This window comes from Coregonus lavaretus, assembly GCF_964263955.1.
Source record: "Coregonus lavaretus genome assembly, chromosome: 31".
NCBI classification, from domain to species: Eukaryota; Metazoa; Chordata; class Actinopteri; order Salmoniformes; family Salmonidae; genus Coregonus; species Coregonus lavaretus.
The window spans coordinates 8,121,981-8,149,545 of NC_140018.1; the positions used below are offsets into that span (position 1 = coordinate 8,121,981).

At 44.3% G+C, this 27,565-nt stretch overlaps 1 protein-coding gene across 1 annotated transcript in view; it reads left to right on the forward strand.

Annotated features, from left to right (window-relative positions):
• Window positions 1-4,968: 4,968 nt before the first annotated feature.
• LOC311107024 (disks large-associated protein 2-like) overlaps window positions 4,969-27,565 on the forward strand; it is a gene marked incomplete at both ends in the record, with an annotated part of 37,251 nt that continues 14,654 nt past the window's right edge. The window contains 2 exons of the mRNA XM_084149476.1: window positions 4,969-6,207; window positions 23,966-24,192. Of these exons, the coding sequence (XP_084005602.1) occupies window positions 4,969-6,207; window positions 23,966-24,192 (1,466 nt within the window). The remainder of the gene's footprint in view (window positions 6,208-23,965; window positions 24,193-27,565) is intronic.

Genomic DNA, 27,565 nt, shown 5'->3' on the forward strand with positions numbered 1-27,565 from the left:
ACGGGGTTTCCTGACTAATAGCTCTCACAGTCTCACGTCAGATGTTTCTTCAACGTCAAATTTCAAAGTTGTTCCAAACGTCAAATTTCGAAGTGTTTAAGGTTAAGTTTAGGCATTAACTACACATTTTTAAGGTTAGGCATTAACTCCGGATGGTTAAGGTAAGGGTTAAGGTTTGGGATATCCTTAAAACCAAAATCTCAAAAACAACTTTCTATCGCTGGATTCGAACATGCAACCTTTGATACCAGAGGCAGGTGATTACACCCATCCCCCATCCCCCTAGCAAAACCAAAACTTACTTGAAGATCAAAGCGCTCACTGTTGGTCCTAGTGGCCGGTTTCCACGTCATCTCTCGACGCCCTCAGACATGAATGGACATTGAATACTGACTTGTATCACGGGTGACCTGGTTGTTCCTGCAGCAGGAGAAGGAGAACACACTGTTTTAACAAATTCATGAATATTCTTCTGTTATCAACTATTGGCAAATTCTGTTTTGGGGTTCTTGTTCGTTACTGTATAATTTTGCTCAAAAGGACATTCCAGAAGGATAGCTCCCTGGTAATCTTTTTGTGGCATCATCTTGGCAATTTCCCCGCCAGTTTAACGTTTAATATTTGGTTGGTTTGGTGTGTGATACAGGATTGTTACATACACTATGTATAAAAATGAAATGTTACATTTGCCTAAATTTGGTGTATTGCTAGTGCAACTGCTATTTATCTGTCAGAATCGAAGATACCATTAGTCCTAAGCTTCTAGGTATAGTTCCAGAGGTGATGAAATATACCAATTGTCCTAAGCTTCTAGGTATAGTTCCAGAGGTCATGGAAGATACCATTAGTCTTGAGCTTCTAGGTATAGTTCCAGAGGTGATGGAAAATACCATTAGTCCTAAGTCTTCTAGGTATAGTTTCAGATGTAATGGAAGTGGAACAGGAACAGATGTAGAGTACTATGGTTTTGTTTATTTACATTTTAGTCATTTAGCAGACGCTCTTATCCAGAGCGACTTATAGTTGGTGAGTGCATACATTATTTGTATTTATTTTTCATACTGGCCCCCCGTGGGAATCGAACCCACAACCCTGGCGTTGCAAACGCCATGCTCTACCAACTGAGCTACATCCCTGCTGGCCATTCCCTCCCCTACCCTGGACGACGCTGGGCCAATTGTGCGCCGCCCCATGGGTCTCCCGGTCGCGGCCGGCTACGACAGAGCCTGGATTCAAACCAGGATCTCTAGTGGCACAGCTAGCACTACGATGCAGTGTCTTAGACCACTGCGCCACTCAGGAGGAGTTTATGGAGGAGCTTATGGAAGAGAGGAGAGAGAGGAGATAGAGAAGAGAGGGAACTATCCTGTGGGCCTCTCCAGATCCCTAAAGCCCAGAGAATGATTAGCCTGAGTCTCTCAGCCGGGCTCAACCGGTCTTTACGGCGCTGCGCTGCGCTGGTGGCAGAGACAGAACAGCCTCTTAGCCGGGCTCAACCGGTCTTTACGATGCTGTGCTGCACTGGTGGCAGAGACAGAACAGTCTCTCAGCCGGGCTCAACCGGTCGTTACGGCGCTGCGCTGGTGGCAGAGACAGAACAGCCTCTTAGCCGGGCTCAACCGGTCGTTACGGCGCTGCGCTGGTGGCAGAGACAGAACAGCCTCTTAGCCGGGCTCAACCGGTCGTTACGGCGCTGCGCTGGTGGCAGAGACAGAACAGCCTCTTAGCCGGGCTCAACCGGTCGTTACGGCGCTGCGCTGGTGGCAGAGACAGAACAGCCTCTCAGCCGGGCTCAACCTGTCTTTACGACGCTGCGCTGCACTGGTTGCAGAGACAAAACAGCCTCTTAGCCGGGCTCAACCGTTTTTTACACCGCTGCAGTGGTGGCAGAGACAGAACAGCCTCTTAGCTGCGCTCAACTGGTCTTTATGGTGCTGCACTGGTGGCAGAGACAGAACAGCCAGGCAAAGCCGGTCTTTACGGCGCTGCGCTGCACTGGTTGCAGAGACAAAACAGCCTCTCAGCCGGTCTTTACGGTGCTGTGCTGCAGTGGTGGCAGAGACAGAACATCCTCTCAGCCGTTCTTTACGGTGCAGTGCTGCACTGGTGGCAGAGACAGAACAGCCTCTCAGCCGGGCTCAACCGGTCTTAACGGTGCTGTGCTGCACTGGTGGCAGAGACAAAACAGCCTCTCAGCTGGGCTCAACCGGTCTTTACGGTGCTGCGCTGCACTGGTGGCAGAGACAGAACAGCCTCTCAGCCGGGCTCAACTGGTTTTTACGCCACTGGACTGGAGGCAGAGACAGAACAACCTCTCAGCCGGGCTCAACTGGTTTTTACGCCACTGGACTGGAGGCAGAGACAGAACAACCTCTCAGCCGGGCTCAACTGGTTTTTACGCCACTGGACTGGAGGCAGAGACAGAACAACCTCTCAGCCGGGCTCAACTGGTTTTTACGCCACTGGACTGGAGGCAGAGACAGAACAACCTCTCAGCCGGGCTCAACTGGTTTTTACGCCACTGGACTGGAGGCAGAGACAGAACAACCTCTCAGCCGGGCTCAACTGTTTTTTACGCCACTGGACTGGAGGCAGAGACAGAACAACCTCTCAGCCGGGCTCAACCGGTTTATACGGCGCTGCACTGGAGGCAGAGACAGAAAAGCCTCTTAACCGGGCTCATCCTGTGGTAATGGCGCTGCGCTGTGCTGGTGGCAAAGACGGAACAGCCTCTCAGCCGGGCTCAACCAGTCTTTACAGCGCTGCGCTGCACTGGTGGCAAAGACGGAACAGCCTCTCAGCCGGTCTTTACGGTGCTGTGCTGCACTGGTGGCAGAGACAGAACAACCTCTCAGCTGGGCTCAACCGGTCTTTACGGCTCTGCACTGGTGGCAGAAACAGCCTCTCAGCTGGGCTCAACCGGTTTTTAAGGCGCTGCGCTGCACTGCACTGGTTGCAGAGACAGAACAGCCTCTCAGCCGGACTCAACCGGTTTTACAGCGCTGCGCTGGTGGCAGAGACAGAATAGTATTTCAGCCGGGTTCAACCGGTCTTTACAGCAGGGCGCTGCACTCAACTGCTTAATTTGTAAATCGGGAGGAGCCAGAACAAAAAGTGAGAGTGGGGTGACCTGGGGAGTTCTGAGGTAGCGGAACGCATAAAAAAAACGTTATAGTAAAGCATTGCATGCATATCATCGCATTTGCGTAGTGGCATAGAGCAGTAGAGTAGAGGCACTTATTGAAGTTGCACACATGGGGAACATTTCTAGTAGCCTAGGATCCAGGAAAATGTTGGCCTTTTGTAAACACATTTCATGCAATTCTACGTCATTTTACATGACTGGAGACTTGGACAGAATCTTTTTTAATACCGCACAAATGATCGAAATGGCAGGCTACTTTGACACTGAAAAACAGAGAATCTGAGATCAATAAAAACGACCTTGTCTTGAATCCATCAATAGCCTAGGCCTAGGTGTGTGGAGACATATTGTAGGCTACAATATGAGGAGGAAATTATTGTCATGAAAATGCTTTCCAGTTTCACTGACTCACTCAATGATGCGCAGCTCACTCGCTGGTGATGGCCGATGTGCCAAAAGCCTATCTCTCTCTCTCTTTTGTAAAACAATATTTGGAAGTTGATCAAATATTTTGGTAACCTACAGTATAGAGTCTTCTCTTTTCAGCAGGAGCCATTTGCTTTCCAACCTGTGTTTTCCCTCGATTGTATTTCAGAAATGAAAGGCCTGTTTTGTCTGCGCTGTTCCCGACTGTAGCCTATTCCTTGTTATTGGGCTACAATCCACAGCTATTGATCCTCTGTCACTAAATTATAGGCCTTCTCATGGTGTAGTAGGCTATTCTGAATTATTTCATTTATTTCTGAACAGACAGCAGTAATTCTATAACTTTGGCAAATGTATTTCAATTTATCAGGGGTACTGCAGTCCTTTCAGAACCCTTCTCGTGGCTATGATTCTATAAGGAAATAACTGATGAAGTGCAACGCTGGAGAGATGAGAGTTGCAGGTTCATGTCTATCAGAGTAGAGAAAGGGAGAGAGATCATAGAAAGTCAATCTCAGTGTAGTTATGTGAGACATAATCGCGCGCTTCTCACACAGCCACGGCCACGTGTTGGTCTCAAACATAGGTTACAATGTTGCGCAAACCATAAACCCGGGCCGGCCCAATCCAAATCAACTCTTAGAATATTAGGCCAGGTTGAAAATCAATTTTTTCACATTACGTTTTTCTGTGGGAGCAGGATAATTAAATAAGAGGCAACTCGAATGAACTTTGATAGCTTTTATTCAAATTTTTACATTGTAAAAAGTGACAATAATTTTTTATGCCAGGAGAGGTACCTGTTCCAGAAGGATCCGGCTCAAATGAAGCACTGCATTGGTGGCAGACACGGACAACAGCCTCTTATCTGTTTCAAATAGACCTGACACAGGAGGGAGGGGCACAGCAGGCTCCTATCCAGCTTCAATAAAGTGAATATGTTCAATATTTGATCACTCTGTTGTCGCAGAGAATTTCCCTGCATAGCAGGAAATCAAATTGGTAGTGTATTCTAAGTTTAAAAATGCATCACAAATTTGCCCTAACGAAAAATGAATCAACCCCTACAAAAATGTCAATTTATTATAATCCACATAATAATTCAAATTTCCTGCTGCTTCAGGAGTGTTTTCCTGCTCTTAGAAAACTGTTCAAATTAAGATCCTACATCTGTATGTACATGAGTATATCTTCAAAGTAAATGATCAAAATCTTTATTGGATTTCATGAGATTTTAAAGAAACACTTCCCCAGCTCTTTTGCTGACGTTTTTGAAAGCAGCTGAATACATTTTTTAGATTTGGAGTTGGTACTGAACGATCACTTACTGCACCTGCATAGGGTGACTGAATGCATTTACACCAGTCTGAGCATTCATCTTATTCCTCTCTCTCTGTATGTTTCTGACAGACCAGCAGTATTCCCCTTGGTCCTGGTCTCGACACTTCGATGAAGACAGACGCCTCCCCGTCCCCCCAGCTAGGAACATGAAGGGCTTATCGGGTGGTCGCTCCCAGCACCAGATCCCCTCGCCCCACGGGCTGGACCAGTTCGACTACCCTCAAGACATCCATGGCATGGGCTACCATGGTGGTGCCTCCGACTCGCGCCACACCTCCTACCTGCTCAGCCCCACTGAGAGCTGCCCCATGGACTACCATCACCGCTACTCACCGCGCAGCTCCATTCACTCCGACTGCATGATGATGTCCCCCGTCATGATGGCGCCCTCGTCAGTCGGCATTGGCCCCATCGACCACGTTTCCAGCAGCACCTTCCCCAGAATGCACTACAGCTCCCCGTACTACGACTCGGCCACGCGGGACGACTGCGCCACCATCACCGCCTCCGCCACCTCCCATGCCGCTGCTGCCACCGCCGCTTCCGCCTTGCAGTACCAGGGCAGCGGCAAGAGCAACCGCATCCCGGCCAACCTGCTGGACCAGTTTGAGAAGCAGCTGCCCCTGCACCACGATGGCTTCCACACGCTGCAGTACCAGAGGGCGTCCACCACCACCATGGAGCAGCGCAGCGAGAGCCCCGGACGCATCCGCCACCTGGTCCACTCCGTCCAGAAGCTTTTCACGAAGTCCCATTCCCTGGAGGGATCGTCCAAGATGAACGGCACCAAGGGTGAAGGAGGAGGAGGGGGACACCACGGCGGCTCCCAACACAGCCACCACGGAGGCTCCCAACACAGCCACCACGGAGGCTCCAAGCACGGCAGCAAGCGGAGCAAGAGCAAAGAGCGCAAGGCGCACCGCTCGGGGGGTGCGGGCGGCTTCTGGAGCTCTGACGACAACCTGGACAGCGACAGCACCTACCGCACGCCCAGCGTCATGAGCCGTCACCACGGTGACTACGCCTATGCTGCCCACTGCTACCCGGACTCCATGCACCACAGTCACTTTGGGGACTTGTCCCTCAAGACCTCCAAGAGCAACAACGACGTCAAGTGCTCAGCGTGCGAGAGCATGGCCATGGCTCCGGAGGGGAAGTTTATGAAGAGGAGTTCCTGGTCCACGCTGACTGTCAGCCAGGCCAAGGAAGCTTACAGGAAGTCCTCCCTTAACCTGGATAAACCCATGATGCACACAGACCTCAAGCCCTCACTACGGGCCTGTCACTACCTGCAGGTGAGGTATGGTCAGAGCCAGGGCTCTGTGGTGTGTGTGTGCGTGCGTGTGCACACTGATACTGCTGAACAAAGATGTTGAACCTTGCCCAAAGCTTACAGTAGATTTTATGCTGTATGTGGAATAATTCAATGTAACACATGACAGAGGTAATATAATAATTTCCCAATTTATCATATCACTCATCCATATATATTACAAACAATAACAGCCATTGATCGCATTGATTATTAGAAATGACCTCCTGAGCAAAACATAATGATGGATACATCAGTCAGCCCAGTCAGTAAAACCTCCTTGATATTGAACCTGTCCTTTTCTATTCTCAGAGGAACAATTCCAGCTCCTATGTGTGAGGCCAATATACTTGATCTATGATTCCCCATTGTGAGCTGCCTGGGGGAGCTATTGTCTATTTAGATGGAGCGATCAGTTGAGGGAATCAATGTCATGGTGGAAGAGACTGTAGATAATAGGGATAGAAGCTTCCTTGGATAACCTGCCACAGGTTCTCTATCTTGTGGGCAACTCCTGCTGTTTTTCAAACACCATGGATCTTTTTCACGCACGCACGCACAGAGAGAGAGAGATATCTAAAGTAAAATACACTCACCTGACATAACACACAGCAGCAATAAATTATGTCATTTCCAGATTTGACACATTTGGGGTTTCTGACTGTTAACCTACGGACACAAGGTATAGGCTACGGCTTTCATCTTGTAATAGCTACATTTCTACCTCCAATAATGATGAATTGCAAAAAGTGTCTAACACTGCCTTGACATATGGGATCTATGTAAAGTACACTTCAATAGAAGTTGATATAGATATTATTATATTATTATTATTCAGTATTGCTCTTTGTTGCGCACCAACAATCTTCTGAGATAGTATTGCAAGATGATCAGGGATTGAGTCGAGGGTAAACGCGGTTCACAAAATAAAAGAGACGCGCAACCGGTGTTTACTGTGTGGCTTTTTATTTTGTGAATAGCGTATACCCACGTTTATTTATTTTTTTACCACAAAATCCCTAATTCTAATCTTGCAATGTCAGCAAATGTGATATCTAATGCATACATAAAGAACGTTAGGACCAGAGGTATCTACATGCATGTTGGTCTACTATACAGCGAGTGTACAAAACATTAAGAACACCTGCTCTTTCCATGACATAGACTGAATTCAGGTGAAAGCTATGGTCCCTTATTGATGTCACTTGTTAAATCCACTTCAATCAGTGTAGATGAAGGGGAGGAGACAGGTTAAATAATGAATTTTAAGCCTTGAGACAATTGAGACATGGATTGTGTATGTGTGCCATTCAGAGGATGAATAGGCAAGACAAAAGATTTAAGTGCCTTTGAACAGGATGTGGTAGTATGTGTATATTCAGTGACCTAATCCTGATAGATACAGGTTGGTCTATATTCAGTGACCTAATCCTGATAGATACAGGTTGGTCTATATTCAGTGACCTAATCCTGATAGATACAGGTTAGTCTATATTCAGTGACCTAATCCTGATAGATACAGGTTAGTCTATATTCAGTGACCTAATCTTGATAGATACAGGTTAGTCTATATTCAAAGACCTAATCCTGATAGATACAGGTTAGTCTATATTCAGTGACCTAATCTTGATAGATACAGGTTGGTCTATATTCAGTGACCTAATCCTGATAGATACAGGTTAGTCTATATTCAGTGACCTAATCTTGATAGATACAGGTTAGTCTATATTCAGTGACCTAATCCTGATAGATACAGGTTAGTCTATATTCAGTGACCTAATCCTGATAGATACAGGTTAGTCTATATTCAGTGACCTAATCCTGATAGATACAGGTTGGTCTATATTCAGTGACCTAATCCTGATAGATACAGGTTAGTCTATATTCAGTGACCTAATCTTGATAGATACAGGTTAGTCTATATTCAGTGACCTAATCCTGATAGATACAGGTTAGTCTATATTCAGTGACCTAATCTTGATAGATACAGGTTAGTCTATATTCAGTGACCTAATCCTGATAGATACAGGTTAGTCTATATTCAGTGACCTAATCTTGATAGATACAGGTTAGTCTATATTCAGTGACCTAATCCTGATAGATACAGGTTAGTCTATATTCAGTGACCTAATCCTAATAGATACAGGTTAGTCTATATTCAGTGACCTAATCCTAATAGATACAGGTTAGTCTATATTCAGTGACCTAATCCTGATAGATACAGGTTAGTCTATATTCAGTGACCTAATCTTGATAGATACAGGTTAGTCTATATTCAGTGACCTAATCCTGATAGATACAGGTTAGTCTATATTCAGTGACCTAATCCTGATAGATACAGGTTAGTCTATATTCAGTGACCTAATCCTGATAGATACAGGTTGGTCTATATTCAGTGACCTAATCCTGATAGATACAGGTTAGTCTATATTCAGTGACCTAATATTGATAGATACAGGTTAGTCTATATTCAGTGACCTAATCCTGATAGATACAGGTTAGTCTATATTCAGTGACCTAATCCTGATAGATACAGGTTAGTCTATATTCAGTGACCTAATCCTGATAGATACAGGTTAGTCTATATTCAGTGACCTAATCCTGATAGATACAGGTTAGTCTATATTCAGTGACCTAATCCTGATAGATACAGGTTAGTCTATATTCAGTGACCTAATCCTGATAGATACAGGTTAGTCTATATTCAGTGACCTAATCCTGATAAGATACAGGTTAGTCTATATTCAGTGACCTAATCCTGATAAGATACAGGTTAGTCTATATTCAGTGACCTAATCCTGATAGATACAGGTTAGTCTATATTCAGTGACCTAATCCTGATAGATACAGGTTAGTCTATATTCAGTGACCTAATCCTGATAGATACAGGTTAGTCTATATTCAGTGACCTAATCCTGATAAGATACAGGTTGGTCTATATTCAGTGACCTAAGCCTGGTAGAAGCAGAGGACTCAGCGGTAGGACAGTGATTGAGAAACGCTGGGCTCTAGATTAAATGTTGTGTGTCTCATCCGTCAGCTTCAGCCATCACCTGCTTCTTCCAGGGGAAGTCATTATACTAACAAGATCCGATAAGTGTCTGCTGCACCTGCTGTAGAAACGGCGAGACCACATCAAGACGATGAGGTGAAGCCTGTTGTGTAATAAAGTGTTACATTAGGCCAAAGGAGAGGGTTTGATTGCATTACTTTCACTCCAGGCCTTACTGTTGCTTCAGTCGCCCATCCTTCTGTATTATTGTGGGAGTAATATCCCCCACAATATAGGCATTGGTTGAAGCTCAATGTTTAAATTAAAATATCCCTACCGTCATATCTAAACCAATATGACACCAATCTAGATGAAAATTCGTAAATCAACTTGATTGGAGGTACACAATACACTCCCCGCCTCTCATCATGAGCCGTCCGGCTGTTACCGAGAACCAAATACCAGATTTCTTAACATGGTCGTTAGCAATTGAGTTTTAAGAGTATTCTCTGCACCTACCTAGCTCAAATTCGAGACATCGGATTGAAACATTTCGAATTAACTAAGTTTGTAGGTGCAACAATTGTAATGAAATGTATAATTTATTGCTGTCACGTGCTCATTTCTGATCATTAAGAACCAACAATGTGCTACCTTTTTGTATCATTTCTGACAATGCTAACATCTTTTCAGCTGAATCTCAGAGTTCAATAACTGGGATCAACAACTCGGTTGCTGCGCAACAGCAGCAGCTAGCTAGTAGCATGCTAGCAGCTGTAGCTAGCTAGCTAACACCAGTCAGATGAGAAGCAAGCTACAAGCATAGGAACGGAAGTTAGCTAGACAGGTATATTTAGCTATGGAGGGTTTTTCATATGGCTGAAGTCATCTGTGTAAACTAAATCAGAGCACAAACACATAAGATAGCGAACATCCTTGACTGCTATTATAGCCAGTTAGCTAGCCAACTAGCCAGTAGTTACAAGCCAACGAGACTATACCAATGTTGAGAATATATCCTAGCTGGAGACTCTTATCTCCCTCACTAACTATAAGCATCAGTTATCAGAGCACCTTACCGATCACTGCACCTGTACACAGCCCATCTGAAATTAGCCCACCCAACTACCTCATCCCTATATTGTTATTTATTTTGCTAATTTGCACCCCAGTATCTCTATTTGCACATCATCTCTTGCACATCTATCATTCCAGTGTTAATACTAATTGTAATTATTTTGCACTATAGCCTATTTATTGCCTTACCTCCATAACGTGCTACATTTGTACACACTGTATATATATTTTTTCTGTTGTATTTTTGACTTTATGTTTTGTTTTACCCCATATGTAACTCTGTGTTGTTGTTTTTATCGCACTGCTTTGCTTTATCTTGGCCAGGTCGCAGTTGTAAATGAGAACTTGTTCTCAACTGGCTTACCTGGTTAAATAAAGGTGAAATAAAGAAATAAATAAAATAAATCCTAGCTAGCTAGCTACATTCTTCCATAAAGCATAGCTAGCTAGCTAGCTAAGTAAAGTGCATAGTCAACACCAAACCTTGGGAAACTGCCATGCTGCTAACTTATATAAGAGTGCATTCGGAAAGTATTCAGACCCTTTGATTTTTTCCACATTTTGTTACGTTACAGCCTTATTCTAAAATTGATTAAATTGTTTTTTCCCCTCATCAATCTACACACAATACCCCATAATGACAAAGCAAAAACAGGTTTTTTGAATTTTTTGCGAATGTATTAAAAAAGTCTGGGCTCTTGCTGGGCCACTCAAGGACATTGAGACTTGTCCCGAAGCCACTCCTGCATTGTCTTGGCTGTGTGACTTAGGGTCGTTGTCCTGTTGGAAGGTGAACCTTCGCCCCAGTCTGCGATCCTGAGCGCTCTGGAGCAGGTTTTCATCAAGGATCTCTCTGTATTTTGCTCTGTTCATCTTTTCCTCAACCCTGACTAGTCTCTCAGTCCCTGCCACTGAAAAACATCCCCACAGCATTATGCTGCCACCACCATGTTTCACCGTAGAGATGGTGCCAGGTTTCTTCCAGACTTGATGCTTGGCATTCAGGCCAAAGAGTTCAATCTTGGGTTCATCAGACCAGATAATCTTGTTTCTCATGGTCTGAGAGTCCTTTAGGTGCCTTTTGGCAAACTCCAAGCGGGCTGTGATGTGCCTTTTACTAAGGAGTGGCTTCCGTCTGGAAAACTACCATAAAGGCCTGATTGGTGGAGTGCTGCAGAGATGGTTGTCCTTCTGGAAGGTTCTCAAATCTCCACAGAGGAACTCTGAAGCTGTGTCAGAGTGACCATCGGGTTCTTGGTCATCTCCCTGACTAAGGCCCTTCTCCCCCGATTGCTCAGTTTGGTCGGCAGCCAATCTCTAGGAAGAGTCTTGATGGTTCCAAATTTCTTCAATTTAAGAATGATGGAGGCCACTGTGTTCTTGGAGACCTTCAATGCTGCAGAAATGTTTTGGAACCCTTCCCCAGATCTGTGCCTCGATTCAATCCTGTCTCGGAACTCTACGGACAATTCCTTCAACCGTATGGCTTGGATTTAGCTGTGACATGCACTGTCAACTGTGGGACCTTACGTAGACAGGTGTGTGCCTTTCCAAATCATGTCCAATCAATTTAATTTACCACAGGTGGACTCCAATCAAGTTTTAGAAACATCTCAAGGATGCACCTGAGCTCAATTTCGAGTCTCATAGCAAAGGGTGTGAATACTTATGTAAATCTGTTCCCGGACCCCCTGCAGTGAAAATCACTGCTTTAGAGAGATAGCAATGTTGCCATTAGCTAGCAAAGTTAATCACAAATAGTTAGCTAAAAGTTGGTGCTGTCCCCTCAATCTTAGCTAGCTAGCTAAAGTTATACAGCAGTAAAAGTCAATCTGGTGACATGAAAATGATGACAATAGGTTTTCCTACTAATTATTTGCCTACTGTTGATTTGTCATTATGTGTCCAAGCCACAGAAATACACTTTAGAGTAAATCTTTATCAGCGCCTAATGAGAATGCGTTGAGTAGAATGCTCAGTTGGACATTTGTCCTAAAACAAACGTTCAAAACAATATTGTGACGAAACTTGCAACCCATGAATAGGGCCGGCTTAGATGATTACATTACATAGTGAGGTTTGCATCTGTTTTCAAAAATACTACAATTCAAGAAACAAAGGTAAAACCTTCAACTACTGTTATTTTATCAAATGGCCAATCAGTGAATCTGACCAATACAGTATTTTTGTTTTTTTACGTTATCACACGAGGTAGGCCTACACCAGTATTACACCGATATTGAGGCAGCAAATGTGTTTTGATGGGATAGTCTGGAGCCTGGTAGAGAGGTTGACTGGGCTGAATCTGACGTTTCTATCCTATCCATCCATCCACATGGCTTTTGAAGTTTTAGACCAAGTATTCTCAGTAACACATCTGAAGGTCAAGCTGGTGTCCCCTGGTGATTTGCACCAGTCATAGTAACAAATTATATCCCCAGGGCCTAAACACCCCAGCATCCATGTGCTTAGAGAGCGTGACACACCCATCCCTGGTCTGTCTGTGTGTGTGTGTGTGTCTGTGTGCGTGCCATGCAGCGTTATGGAGACGGATTAGGGTAATGGTCTGCATCCCTCTCCGGTGGGCGTGCTTCAACATCTGGCCGCCTTACATGCACCCAGTAATTGTAATGAATAAGCTGTCAAGACTCCGGCTCAGGCATTACATATATACTTTTCCCTGAGTGCTCGCTGGGCTGAGTGCTCGTCACACTCAATAAAGTTTGATGAAATGGCTTCTTCTGTTCGGTGGTCATCTTGTGTCTTTAGCACAGTTCAGGCACAGGTGGCAGGACTTTGATTCTTTCACATTAGAGACCTGGGGTGCCTGTGGCGTTGGCTTTTTTGTCATTTATCTTATTAATGCAATGTTATGGTTTACATTTTTACTATGAGAATTATTACACCCACACAACTGGAAACTCCCTCCCTTCCTCTACGGTTAAACAGTCTGTTGTTTAAGGGAGCACACCCAATGTATTAGATGGTGGGGACACAGCTACTGTACAAACATTTCTAAATGATCAAATGCAACTTTTCTTACTAATGATAAGAAAAGCTATTCTCTCAATGTGGGTCAAACTATTCTGAGCATTTTAGTGTTCAGCATTCAAGATAGTCCATCTTAGCCTCCTATCAACTTTTAACTCACCTGTCTATGGGTGTTGATAAAATGTTTACCAACTAATGACACCAGAACTTTTCTAGCCTAGTCGGACCGAGTGGCACCTCTTCTTTCAGGTGTAACAACATCCACTCAGAGAAGAGACAGGGGAATGCTAATGAGCTAGCGCTGGGCTTTCATGAGCGACGCCTGCCTTGTTAACCGCTGGCCCAGCTGATCAAAGACAACGCATTAGGAGAAAGAATAATACCTTTGCTTTATTGCTGTCTTTAAGCAGGATTAATTTAGTTTCCACCCAATCACTGTATTTTTATTCAACGCTCTCTTGTGGGAACAGAGAAACGCACAAACAGCAGATTAGTGTGCATGATGGTTTTGCTGATAGAGCTTTGAAGTGAAGATATAAGCAAGCCAGCTAATTATCATGTTGGCTTGCCAAGTCAGGCAATGCTGAGGAGATTAGAGTTATTTTTATTTTTTTAGCTTAGCCTCTTTGCTCTCTTGTTAAGCAGTTTGACACAACAACATGTCCACTTAGATCACAACAGCAGTCTGTCTGTCAATTGCCCTTTGACCCAACCTGGCTTTGCATTGGTTTAGGAAGTGTTCATCAGTATTCACCTTGTAAGTATATAGCTACATTGAATTTGATTTTCCTGATGAATGTTTTTATTTGCTGTATCCCTCCCTCACTAAAGGCAACACTGTACTTGAGAGGTACAGGTACCGTTGAAGTCGGAAGTTTACATACACCTTAGCCAAATACATTTAAACTCAGTTTTTCACAATTCCTGACATTTAATCCTAGTAAAAATTCCCTGTCTTAGGTCAGTTAGGATAACCACTTTATTTTAAGAATGTGAAATGTCAGAGTAATAGTAGAGAGAATTATTTATTTCAGCTTTTATTTATTTCATCACATTCCCAGTGGGTCAGAAGTTTACATACACTCAATTAGTATTTGGTAGCATTGCCTTTAAATTGTTTAACTTGGGTCAAACGTTTCGGGTAGCCTTCCACAAGCTTCCCACAATAAGTTGGGGGAATTTTGGCCCATTCCTCCTGACAGAGCTGGTGTAACTGAGTCAGGTTTGTAGGCCTCCTTGCTCGCACACGCTTTTTCAGTTCTGCCCACAAATGTTCTATAGGATTGAGGTCAGGGCTTTGTGATGGCCACTCCAATACCTTGACTTTGTTGTCCTTAAGCCATTTTGCCACAACTTTGGAAGTATGCTTGGGCTCATTGTCCATTTGGAAGACCCATTTGAGACCAAGCTTTAACTTCCTGACTGATGTCTTGAGATGTTGCTTCAATATATCCATATAATTGTCCTTCCTCATGATGCCATCTATTTTGTGAAGTGCACCTGTCCCTCCTGCAGAGAAGCACCCCCACAGCATGATGCTGCCACCCCCGTGCTTCACGGTTGGGATGGTGTTCTTCGGTTTGCAAGCAACCCCCTTTTTCCTCCAAACATAATGATGGTCATTATGGCCAAACAGTTCTATTTTTGTTTAATCAGACCAGAGGATGTTTCTCCAAAAAGTACGATCTTTGTCCCCATGTGCAGTTGCAAACCGTAGTCTGGCTTTTTTATGGTGGTTTTGGAGCAGTGGCTTCTTCCTTGCTGAGCGGTCTGTCAGGTTATGTCAATATAGGACTTGTTGTACTGTGGATATAGATACTTTTGTACCTGTTTCCTCCAGCATCTTCACAAGGTCCTTTGCTGTTGTTCTGGGATTGATTTGCACTTTTCACACTAAAGTACGTTCATCTCTAGGAGACAGAACCCGTCTCCTTCCTGAGCGGTATGACGGCCGCGTGGTCCCATGGTGTTTATACTTGCGTACTATTGTTTGTACAGATAAACGTGGTACCTTCAGGCGTTTGGAAATTGCTCCCAAGGATGAACCAGACTTGTGGAGGTCTGCAATGTGTTTTCTGAGGTCTTGGCTGATGTCTTTTGATTTTCCCATGATGTCAAGCAAAGAGGCACTGAGTTTGAAGGTAGGCCTTGAAATACATCCACAGGTACACCTCCAATTGACTCAAATGATGTCAATTAGCCTTTCAGAAGCTTCTAAAGCCATGACATAATTTTCTATACTTTTCCAAGCTGTTTAAAGGCACAGTCAATTTAGTGCATGTAAACTTCTGACCCACTGGAATTGTGATAGAGTGAATTATAAGTGAAATAATCTGTTGGAAAAATTACTTGTGTCATGCACAAAGTAGATGTCCTAACCGACTTGCCAAAACTATAGTTTGTTAACAAGAAATTTGTGGAGTGGTTGAAAACAAGTTTTAATGACTCCAACCTAAGTGTATGTAAACTTCCGACTTCAACTGTATGTGTAGCACATGGCATCCCTACTGCCTTTCTGAGACATAGAGTTATTGTTGTTCCGGATTCAGAAATGCCTTGTCTTTACTGGGTCGGTGGTATTGACAGTGATTATTGAGTATGTTGTGGAACAGTGAGGAAGGTTGTGCATTCACTTTATCCCATGTGCACCTTCCTGTAGGATCCGTACCACCTCTTCTCTGAAGTTACGTGACCAGACGTTATTTTTCTCTATTCAGCCTATATGCTAGAAAGGAGCCATTTGTAGATCAGGTTTATGTCCACCGATGGCTGCATTTAATATCGCTATAAAATAAACAAAATTGAGTAAAATAAGGAATCTTATAACCTCTTATACCCATCCTATCCTATCATTTACATTTACATTTACGTCATTTAGCAGACGCTCTTATCCAGAGCAACTTACAAATAGGTGCATTCACCTTATAGCCAGTGGGATAACCACTTTACAATGTTTTTGTTTTTTTTACTATCCTAGTAAGGAGGAGAGATAGACGTAAACGTTACCTCCAGGAACAGAAAACTCAACAATCATCAAACTCAACAATCATCAAACTCTGCTCTCTCTGATAGCAGCCCAGGGACTGTTTAGGGGAAATAACCAGACAGGGCCCATGATTGGTTGGAGTGAGTAACTGGCAGAGGTAGAGAGGGAGACCACTAGTGCCCCAGGCTGTTGTTCTAAGAACCGCAGCTCCCCTTGTCCACTGGGAGCACAGAGTGATGGAATGTTATGTTATACATACAGTACATACGCCAGATCAATATACTGGACAGCTACAACATATGTGTGACATCACACAGCTTTAGATTGCCATCTCCAAGGTCCAGGAAGAGAAAGCGACAGATTATACACCGTGACAGGAGCATTGATTTGATTGGCCGTTGATGGCTAATTCCATGTCAATGCCAATATGCGGTGAAATAAGTATGTGTAAGATATATGGTTAAAGTGTCTGAGATCGAAATAAATGTCCTTGTATGAATATGATAATCTGTCTTAGAGTGCTAGAAAATATTTTCTATTCGCATGTACAGTCTACTAATGTGGATTGACTAGAACATGCCTTATTAACCTATTAACCTTCTTTGATTTCACCAATTAGAGCTAGTTATACAGTAAAGGAGCCACTTTGTTTTGGTGTGGAACTGTTTATGGCAAAGCAACACCATGTAATTAACAACCATCCCTTAATCACTATTAATTGTTCTGCCGTTCGTCGAAGCCGACCCCTTTTTTTCTGTTACAGTCGAGGCTACGCCGCTGCATATGCATGATGCGTTAATGTCGCTCGTTCATCTGCAGTTCCTATGGCTGCAACCTACACACTTGCCTACATTCCTCTAAAAATGAGTGTGGAGGATTCAGGAGGAATTATCCATTACTGTATTACTCCCCTCACTATGCTGTGTCACACTCTTCATCCTATAGCTGACCCTGAGACCTCTGGATTTTCAGTAAAAGTTTCATATTTATAACAACAGAACATTCATTTATTGAGATGCACCACTTGTCTGTGCTTGATAACTGCTGTTGGGGCCCATGGCAAAGACAATTACTGGATAAGTCCTCATTATCTTAGATATTGGATAGCAATAGTTCCTATAATCAGCGCAATTTCCTTTTGTCTTGATAAACACTGCGGGTACTATGAAAGCCATATGCTTTCTGAACTGTATGTCAACTAAAAAAGGGTACTTTAAATCACATTGTCCTGAACATTTGGATATCAATAACAGTAATCCGTAATTCCATTTCAGATGTAATTACATCGATACCTAATAATAGTACCAAGTTTAATTGCCACTTAACTTGTCTGCTGCTAAAATGAAAAATTGTTACGAACTACATCGTGTCAACTGAGCACAGTTGAATGAATGGCAGCCACTGTAGGTAAGGTTCAATCAAACCCACACTGTGCTTAGACAGCCATTGTGTGAGAAATCATATTGGTCCTGTGTCACAAGAATGTATGAATAGGTTGAATGTCGGTCTCTGCCCTAACAGTCTAACAGGGCAAAGTGGAGCTAGTGACAGATAGCAGTGCCTTTCTTTCCCACTCATTTCACACCCCTCCTCTTCTCACACTGTGCCCATCTCACTGGGGCTCGTCACTCCAACGGGCTTGCAGTGTCATTCCCTGTGTGGATCGCTTGACAATATGGGATGAGCTGGAACTCTACTACCCACACATCCATTCCCTAGGAAGTTTGACTCCACTCCCTGGAGTTTAGACCTCAGAGCCATGCTGTACAAGCGGGGAGTACAAGGGGAAAGGGAATTGGCACTCGTATTCATCCCTGCGGTACACCATCTCTACAAAAATTATATTTTGGTAAATGTATTGTGTATATCAGTACCAAGTCATCTGGATATTTATATCATTTAATGTTTTTGGAGATACTTTTAGCTTATTACACAGAGAATATCTTGCCACCATTTAGGATAATTTGTCTTGAGTTGTAGAAACGTGTAATGCTGTTCAGCTGCTTATACACACTGAAAAGCGCTTTGGCTAAATAACCAAACATTTCATGTTAGAGAAGATTTTTAAAAATGCCATTTAGCAGACGCTTTTATCCAAAGCGACTTACAGTCATACGTGCATACATTTTTTGTGTATGGGTGGTCCCGGGGATCGAACCCACTACCTTGGCGTTACAAGCGCCGTGCTCTACCAGCTGAGCTACAGAGACATAAAGGGCTTTGGAGTAGGAGTAGATTGTTATGAGCAGTGAAACTGGTTAATTAGAGTAGCTAGACCCTTGGGGAGTGAGGGGCGAGGGGCGAGGGGAGAACAGAGGCTGGGGATGGAGATCATTTTGCTCCAATCAGTCCCTGTGTGTGTTAGGGGAAAACTCTTCCTCAGTTGACTCTGAGTCAGCTCACACACTCTTTTGGCAGCCGGGCCCCATTGTACTAGCAGATAACAGAACTGCTTAGAGAGCAGTCGTACAAGGCTGAGATTTTGTCTCGGGGTACCCAGAGACGCGTACAAAGCTCTCCCTCGCCCTTCATTTGGCAAATCTGACCATAATTATGTCCTTCTGATTCCTGCTTATAAGCAAAAACTAAAGCAGGAAGCACTAATGACTCGTTAATAAGGAAGTGGTCAGATGACGCAGATGCTAAGCTACAGGACTGTTTTGCTAGCACAGACTGGAATATGTTCCGGGATTCTTCCGATGGCATTGAGGAGTACACCACATCAGTCACTGGCTTCATCAATAAGTGCATCGATGACGTCGTCTACACAGTGACAGCACGTACATACCCCAACCAGAAGCCATGGATTACAGGCAACATCCGCACTGAGCTAAAGGGTAGAGCTGCCGCTTTCAAGGAGCGGGACTCTAACCCAGACTGTTATAAGAAATCCCGCTATGCCCTCCGACAAACCATTAAACAGGCAAAGAGTCAATACAGGACTAAGATTGAATCGTACTACACCGACTCCGACGCTCGTCGGATGTGGCAGGGCTTGCAAACTATTACAGACTACAAAGGGAAGCACAGCCGCTAGCTGCCCAGTGACACGAGCCTACCAGACTAGCTAAATCACTTCTATGCTCGCTTCGAGGCAAACAATACTGAGGCATGCATGAGAGCATCAGCTGTTCCGGATGACTATGTGATCACGCTCTTCATAGCCGATGTGAGTAAGACTTTTAAGCAGGTCAACATTCCCAAGGTCGCAGGGCCAGACGGATTACCAGGACGTATACTCCGAGCATGCGCTGACCAACTGGCAAGTGTCTTCACTGACATTTTCAACATGTCCTTGACTAAGTCTGTAATACCAACATGTTTCAAGCAGACCACCACCTGTGCCCAAGAACACTAAGGTAACCTGCCTAAATGACTACCGACCCGTAGCACTAACGTCTGTAGCCATGAAGTGCTTTGAAAGGCTGGTCATCAACACCATTATCCCAGAAACCCAAGACCCACTCCAATTTGCATACCGCCCCAACAGATCCACAGATGATGCAATCTCTATTGCACTCCACACTGCCCTTTCCCACCTGGACAAGAGGAACACCTACGTAAGAATGCTATTCATTGACTACAGCTCAGCGTTCAACACCATAGTGCCCTCAAAGCTCATCACTAAGCTAAGGACCTTGGGACTAAACACCTCCCTCTGTAACTGGATCCTGGAGTTCCTGACGGGCCGCCCAGGTGGTAAGGGTAGGCTGATCCTCAACCCGGGGGCCCCTCAGATGTGCGTGCTCAGTCCCCTCCTGTACTCCCTGTTCACCCATGACTGCATGGTCAGGCACGACTCCAACACCATCATTAAGTTTGCTGACGACACAACAGTGGTAGGCCTGATCACCGACAATGATGAGACAGCCTATAGGGAGGAGGTCAGAGACCTGGCCGTGTGGTGCCAGGATAACAACCTCTCCCTCAACGTGATCAAGACAAAAGAGATGATTGTGGACTACAGGAAAAAAAAGAGGACTGAGTACGCCCCCATTCTCATTGACGGGGCTGTAGTGGAACAGTTTGAGAGCTTCAAGTTCCTTGGTGTCCACATCACCATCAAACTATCATGTTCCAAACACATCAAGACAGTCGTGAAGAGGGCACGACAAAGCGTATTCCCCCTCAGGAGACTGAAAAGATTTGGCATGGGTCCTCAGATCCTCAAAAGGTTATACAGCTGCACCATCGAGAGCATCCTGACTGGTTTCATCACTGCCTGGTATGGCAACTGCTCGGCCTCCGACCGCAAGGCACTACAGAAGGTAGTGCGTACGGCCCAGTACATCACTGGGGCCAAGCTTCCTGCCATCCAGGACCTCTATACCAGGCGGTGTCAGAGGAAGGCCCTAAAAATTGTCAAAGACTCTAGCCACCCTAGTCATAGACTGTTCTCTCTGCTACCACACGGCAAGAGGTACTTGAGCGCCAAGTCTAGGTCCAACAGGCTTCTTAACAGCTTCTACCCCCAAGCCATAACACTCCTGAACAGCTAATCATGGCTACCCAGACTATTTGCATTGTCCCCCACCACCTCTTTTACGCTGCTGCTACTCTGTTTATTATCTATGCACAGTCACTTTAACTCTACCTACATGTACTTATTACCTCAACTACCTCAACTAACCGGTGCCCCCGCACATTGACTCTGTACCGGTACCCCCTGTATATAGCCTCACTACTGTTATTTCACATTGACTGTGTACCGGTACCCCCTGTATATAGCCTCACTACTGTTATTTCACATTGGCTGTGTACCGGTACCCCCTGTATATAGCCTCACTACTGTTATTTTACATTGACTGTGTACCGGTACCCCCTGTATATGGCCTCACTACTGTTATTTCACATTGACTCTGTACCGGTACCCCCTGTATATAGCCTCACTACTGTTATTTCACATTGACTCTGTACCGGTACCCCCTGTACAGTGGGGAGAACAAGTATTTGATACACTGCCGATTTTGCAGGTTTTCCTACTTACAAAGCATGTAGAGGTCTGCAATTTTTATCATAGGTACACTTCAACTGTGAAAGACGGAATCTAAAACAAAAATCCAGAAAATCACATTGTATGATTTTTAAGTAATTAATTTGCATTTTATTAAATGACATAAGTATTTGATACATCAGAAAAGCAGAACTTAATATTTGAGTTAAGTAATTACTGAGTGGAGAACAGGAGGGCTTCTTAAAGAAAAACTAACAGGTCTGTGAGAGACGGAATTCTTACTGGTTGGTAGGTGATCAAATACTTATGTCATGCAATAAAATGCAAATTAATTACTTAAAAATCATACAATGTGATTTTCTGGATTTTTGTTTTAGATTCCGTCTCTCACAGTTGAAGTGTACCTATAATAAAAATTACAGACCTCTACATGCTTCGTAAGTAGGAAAACCTGCAAAATCGGCAGTGTATCAAATACTTGTTCTCCCCACTGTATATAGGCTCACTACTGTTATTTCACATTGACTCTGTACCGGTACCCCCTGTATATAGCCTCACTACTGTTATTTCCCATTGACTCTGTACCGGTACCCCCTGTATATAGCCTCACTACTGATATTTCACATTGACTCTGTACCGGTACCCCCTGTATATAGCCTCACTACTGTTATTTCACATTGACTCTGTACTGGTACCCCCTGTATATAGCCTCACTACTGTTATTTCACATTGACTCTGTACCGGTACCCCCTGTATATAGCCTCACTACTGTTATTTTATTTTACTGCTGATCTTTATTTTTTACTTATCTATTTTTTACTTAACACTTATTTTTCTTAAAACTGCATTGTTGGTTAAGTAAGCCTTTCACTGTAAGGTCTACACCTGTGTATTCTGCGCATGTGGCAAATAACATTTGATTTGATTCTTCTACTTCATCACCTCACTCGTTTCTCCAGTAGAAGTGTGTGTGTGTGTGTGTGTGTGTGTGTGTGTGTGTGTGTGTGTGTGTGTGTGTGTGTGTGTGTGTGTGTGTGTGTGTGCGTGTGCATGTGCATGTGATACAAAGACACAGAGTACAGTACATCTGTGCAGAAAGTTGGATCTACAGTGGGGAAAAAAAGTATTTAGTCAGACACCAATTGTACAAGTTCTCCCACTTAAAAAGATGAGAGAGGCCTGTAATTTTCATCATAGGTACACGTCAACTATGACAGACAAAATGAGAAAAATTAATCCAGAAAATCACATTGTAGGATTTTTTATGAATTTATTTGCAAATTATGGTGGAAAATAAATATTTGGTCAATAACAAAAGTTTCTCAATACTTTGTTATATACCCTTTGTTGGCAATGACACAGGTCAAATGTTTTCTGTAAGTCTTCACAAGGTTTTCACACACTGTTGCTGGTATTTTGGCCCATTCCTCCATGCAGATCTCCTCTAGAGCAGTGATGTTTTGGGGCTGTCGCTGGGCAACACAGACTTTCAACTCCCTCCAAAGATTTTCTATGGTGTTGAGATCTGGAGACTGGCAAGGCCACTCCAGGACCTTGAAATGCTTCTTACGAAGCCACTCCTTCGTTGCCCGGGCGGTGTGTTTGGGATCATTGTCATGCTGAAAGACCCAGCCACGTTTCATCTTCAATGCCCTTGCTGATGGAAGGAGGTTTTCACTCAAAATCTCACGATACATGGCCCCATTCATTCTTTCCTTTACACGGATCAGTCGTCCTGGTCCCTTTGCAGAAAAACAGCCCCAAAGCATGATGTTTCCACCCCCATGCTTCACAGTAGGTATGGTGTTCTTTGGATGCAACTCAGCATTCTTTGTCCTCCAAACACGACGAGTTGAGTTTTTACCAAAAAGTTCTATTTTGGTTTCATCTGACCATATGACATTCTCCCAATCCTCTTCTGGATCATCCAAATGCACTCTAGCAAACTTCAGACGGGCCTGGACATGTACTGGCTTAAGCAGGGGGACACGTCTGGCACTGCAGGATTTGAGTCCCTGGCGGCGTAGTGTGTTACTGATGGTAGGCTTTGTTACTTTGGTCCCAGCTCTCTGCAGGTCAATCACTAGGTCCCCCCGTGTGGTTCTGGGATTTTTGCTCACCGTTCTTGTGATCATTTTGACCCCACGGGGTGAGATCTTGCTTGGAGCCCCAGATCGAGGGAGATTATCAGTGGTCTTGTATGTCTTCCATTTCCTAATAATTGCTCCCACAGTTGATTTCTTCAAACCAAGCTGCTTACCTATTGCAGATTCAGTCTTCCCAGCCTGGTGCAGGTCTACAATTTAGTTTCTGGTGTCCTTTGACAGCTCTTTGGTCTTGGCCATAGTGGAGTTTGGAGTGTGACTGTTTGAGGTTGTGGACAGGTGTCTTTTATACTGATAACAAGTTCAAACAGGTGCCATTAATACAGGTAAAGAGTGGAGGACAGAGGAGCCTCTTAAAGAATAAGTTACAGGTCTGTGAGGTCTTGCTTGTTTGTAGGTGACCAAATACTTATTTTCCACCATAATTTGCAAATAAATTCATTAAAAATCCTACAATGTGATTTTCTGGATTTTGTTTCCTAAATTTGTCTGTCATAGTTGACGTGTACCTATGATGAAAATTACAGGCCTCTCTCATCTTTTTAAGTGGGAGAACTTGCACAATTGGTGGCTGACTAAATACTTTTTTACCCCACTGTATGTGACTGACTGACAGAGGTGGGCTCTCTGCTACAGGTGCCTCAGGATGAGTGGAGTGGATACCCGGAGGACGGGGACAAGGACGAGGAGATCCCGTGTCGGCGGATGCGCAGCAGCAGCTACGTGAAAGCCATGGGAGAGGTAGACAACGACTCTGGTGGCGAATCTGACGGCAGCCCCAAGACCTCACCCCAGAAGGCCATCCGACCCGACGCCCTCGTCCTCAAATCAGTTATGCAGAGGCCCCACATAGACCCCCAAAGGTACTACAGCTACTTGTGGTATTCAATAATGCGTTGTCACTAGATCGTTGTTACTGTGTCTGTTTTAGGACACCCTCAGCCTCATAAATCACTCCTCCTTGAGTCAATCCTCACCCATGAGGTATGAGGCTGAGGATGTTCTAAATTGGACACCGTACGTATCAGCCTGGTCTCATAGACTAGACGTAACATACACTCTTAGAAAGAAAGGTGCTATCTAGAACCTAAAAGTGTTCTTCAGCTGTCCCCATAGGAGAACCATTTGAAGAACCCTTTTTGTTTTCAGGTAGAACCCTTTTGGTTCCAGGTAGAACCCTTTTGGGTTCCATGTAGAGCCATTTCTACAGAAGGTTCTACATGGAACCCAAAAGGGTTCTACCTGGAACCAAAAAGGGTTCTCCTATGAGAACAGCCAAAGAACCCTTTTGGAACCCTTTTTTCTAAGAGTGTAGTAAACTTAAATCCAGGACACTCAAATTAGTATGATATGTTACGTTTGGTATGGTTACATGAGACAGAAGGTTACTTAAGGCAAAAATGAAAGTAGGGTGGTTGGTCTGGGTGGATGGGTAGGCGTATAATGCAAACGTCCAGCAACCCAAAGGTTGCGCGTTCCGAATCTCATCACAGACAACTTTAGCATTTTAGCTAATTAGCAACTTTGCAACTATTTACTACTTTTTAGCTACTTTGCAACTACTTAGAATGTTAGCTAACCCTTCCCCTATCCCTAACCTTAACCTGTTAACCTAATTCCTAACACCTAGCTAACATTAGCCACCAAGCTAACATTAGCATTAGCCACCTAGCCACTAGCTAGCGTTAGCCACAACAAATTGGAATTCGTAACATATCATACATTTTGCAAATTTGTAATATATTGTACATATTGCAATTCGTAACATATCTTATGAATTATAATTCACCAGCACTATATCACTATATGTGATAAAGCTAAAATCTAAGGCCCGCACCCGACCCTAACCCCCGCTAATATAGAAAATATGATTTAGGCTACAGTCAGAGATGGCAGACTGATTTTTGTTTTTACAGGGGGTGCAGGATTTTTTTGTTGCTCATTTAGATATTTATTTTTATACTTTCCCAACATTTTGGTAGGCTATTTGTTAGTCAACTTGTCTATAATTAGATACATGCAGCTTCTGTTGCCCTAGAAGACTAATTAAACCCTTGCTCACCAGAATAATGTCATAAATAGATCGAATAATTTCTTCAATCTAGTTGACATCGTTAAAGTTTCTCTGTCGTCTCTGCTTCTTTCGCGGAGCAAAGATGTTTAGGGACCAGGGAGAAAATGCAATAACAAAACAAAAACTAGAAAGATTTTATGTGCAACATTTCCAAATGACATCAGTTTGACCGGTTGTAAAGAAATATAAAGCTGTGAAAATGACCCAACATGTTTCTGATAAGATTTCACTTCGGCTTGGATGCATATTTTATGTAGATTAAATACTATCAGCTTTTATGATGCTGATAAATATAGCACCTCTACAGATGGTATCTAACTGCGCATTCACATTCTGTCAAGATGCTGAAAGAAAGAAATCATATTTCTCCACTACTCTTCCTGAGTACATATTTGGCTGACATTTGGTGTATCATTCTACTGCAAGAAAGGCTTAATTCAGCAGGAGTTAATATTAAGGCTATGTGAGAGGTTATAGACCTACAGTCAGTGTCCGGTTTTCAGTTTCCATTTAACCCATCTGAACAGTAGGCTACAGTTCCCTTGACATGCCATAGGCCTATTTGAAGTCCCCTATTTGAATTTGTAGGCTATAGCGCCTCATAATCATTTACATTTACATTTTAGTCATTTAGCAGACGCTCTTATCCAGAGCGACTTACAGGAGCAATTAGGGTTAAGTGCCTTGCTCAAGGGCACATTTACGTCATTTAGCAGACGCTCTTATCCAGAGCGACTTACAAATTGGTGCATTCACCCTATAGCCAGTGGGATAACCACTTTACAATTATTATTATTATTTTTTTTTTTTGGGGGGGGGGGGGGGTAGAAGGATTACTTTATCCTATCCCAGGTGTTCCTTAAAGAGGTGGGGTTTCAAATGTCTCCGGAAGGTGGTGAGTGACTCCGCTGTCCTGGCGTCGTGAGGGAGCTTGTTCCACCATTGGGGTGCCAGAGCAGCGAACAGTTTTGACTGGGCTGAGCGGGAACTATGCTTCCGCAGAGGAAGGGGAGCCAGCAGGCCAGAGGTGGATGAACGCAATGCCCTCGTTTGGGTGTAGGGACTGATCAGAGCCTGAAGGTACGGAGGTGCCGTTCCCCTCACTGCTCCATAGGCAAGCACCATGGTAGAGAGGCCATGTGAGGATATGACAGAGCCAAGTGACTTGGTGTATAGGGAGAAAAGGAGAGGGCCTAGAACTGAGCCCTGGGGGACACCAGTGGTGAGAGCACGTGGTGCGGAGACAGCTTCTCGCCACGCCACTTGGTAGGAGCGACCGGTCAGGTAGGACGCAATCCAGGAGTGAGCCGCGCCGGAGATGCCCAGCTCGGAGAGGGTGGAGAGGAGGATCTGATGATTCACAGTATCAAAGGCAGCAGACAGGTCTAGAAGGACAAGAGCAGAGGAGAGAGAGTTAGCTTTAGCAGTGCGGAGAGCCTCCGTGACACAGAGAAGAGCAGTCTCAGTTGAATGACCAGTCCTGAAACCTGACTGGTTTGGATCAAGAAGGTCATTCTGAGAGAGATAGCAAGAGAGTTGGCTAAAGACGGCACGCTCAATAGTTTTGGAAAGAAAAGAAAGAAGGGATACTGGTCTGTAGTTGTTGACATCAGTGGGATCGAGTGTTGGTTTTTTGAGAAGGGGTGCAACTCTCGCTCTCTTGAAGACGGAAGGGACATGGCCAGCGGTCAAGGATGAGTTGATCAGCGAGGTGAGGTAGGGGAGAAGGTCACCGGAGATGGTCTGGAGAAGAGAGGAGGGGATGGGGTCAAGCGGGCAGGTTGTTGGGCGGCCTGCAGTCACTAGTCGCAAGATTTTATCTGGAGAGAGAGGGGAGAAAGAAGTCAAAGCATAGGGTAGGGCAGTGTGAGCAGGACCAGCAGTGTCATTAGACTTAACAAACGAGGATCGGATGTCGTCAACCTTCTTTTCAAAGTGGTTGACGAAGTCATCCACAGAGAGGGAGGAGGGGGGGGGGGGGGGGGATTCAGCAGTGAGGAGAATGTGGCAAAGAGCTTCCTAGGGTTAGAGGCAGATGCTTGGAATTTAGAGTGGTAGAAAGTGGCCTTAGCGGCAGAAACAGATGAAGAAAATGTAGAGAGGAGGGAGTGAAAAGATGCCAGGTCGGCAGGGAGTTTAGTTTTCTTCCATTTCCGCTCAGC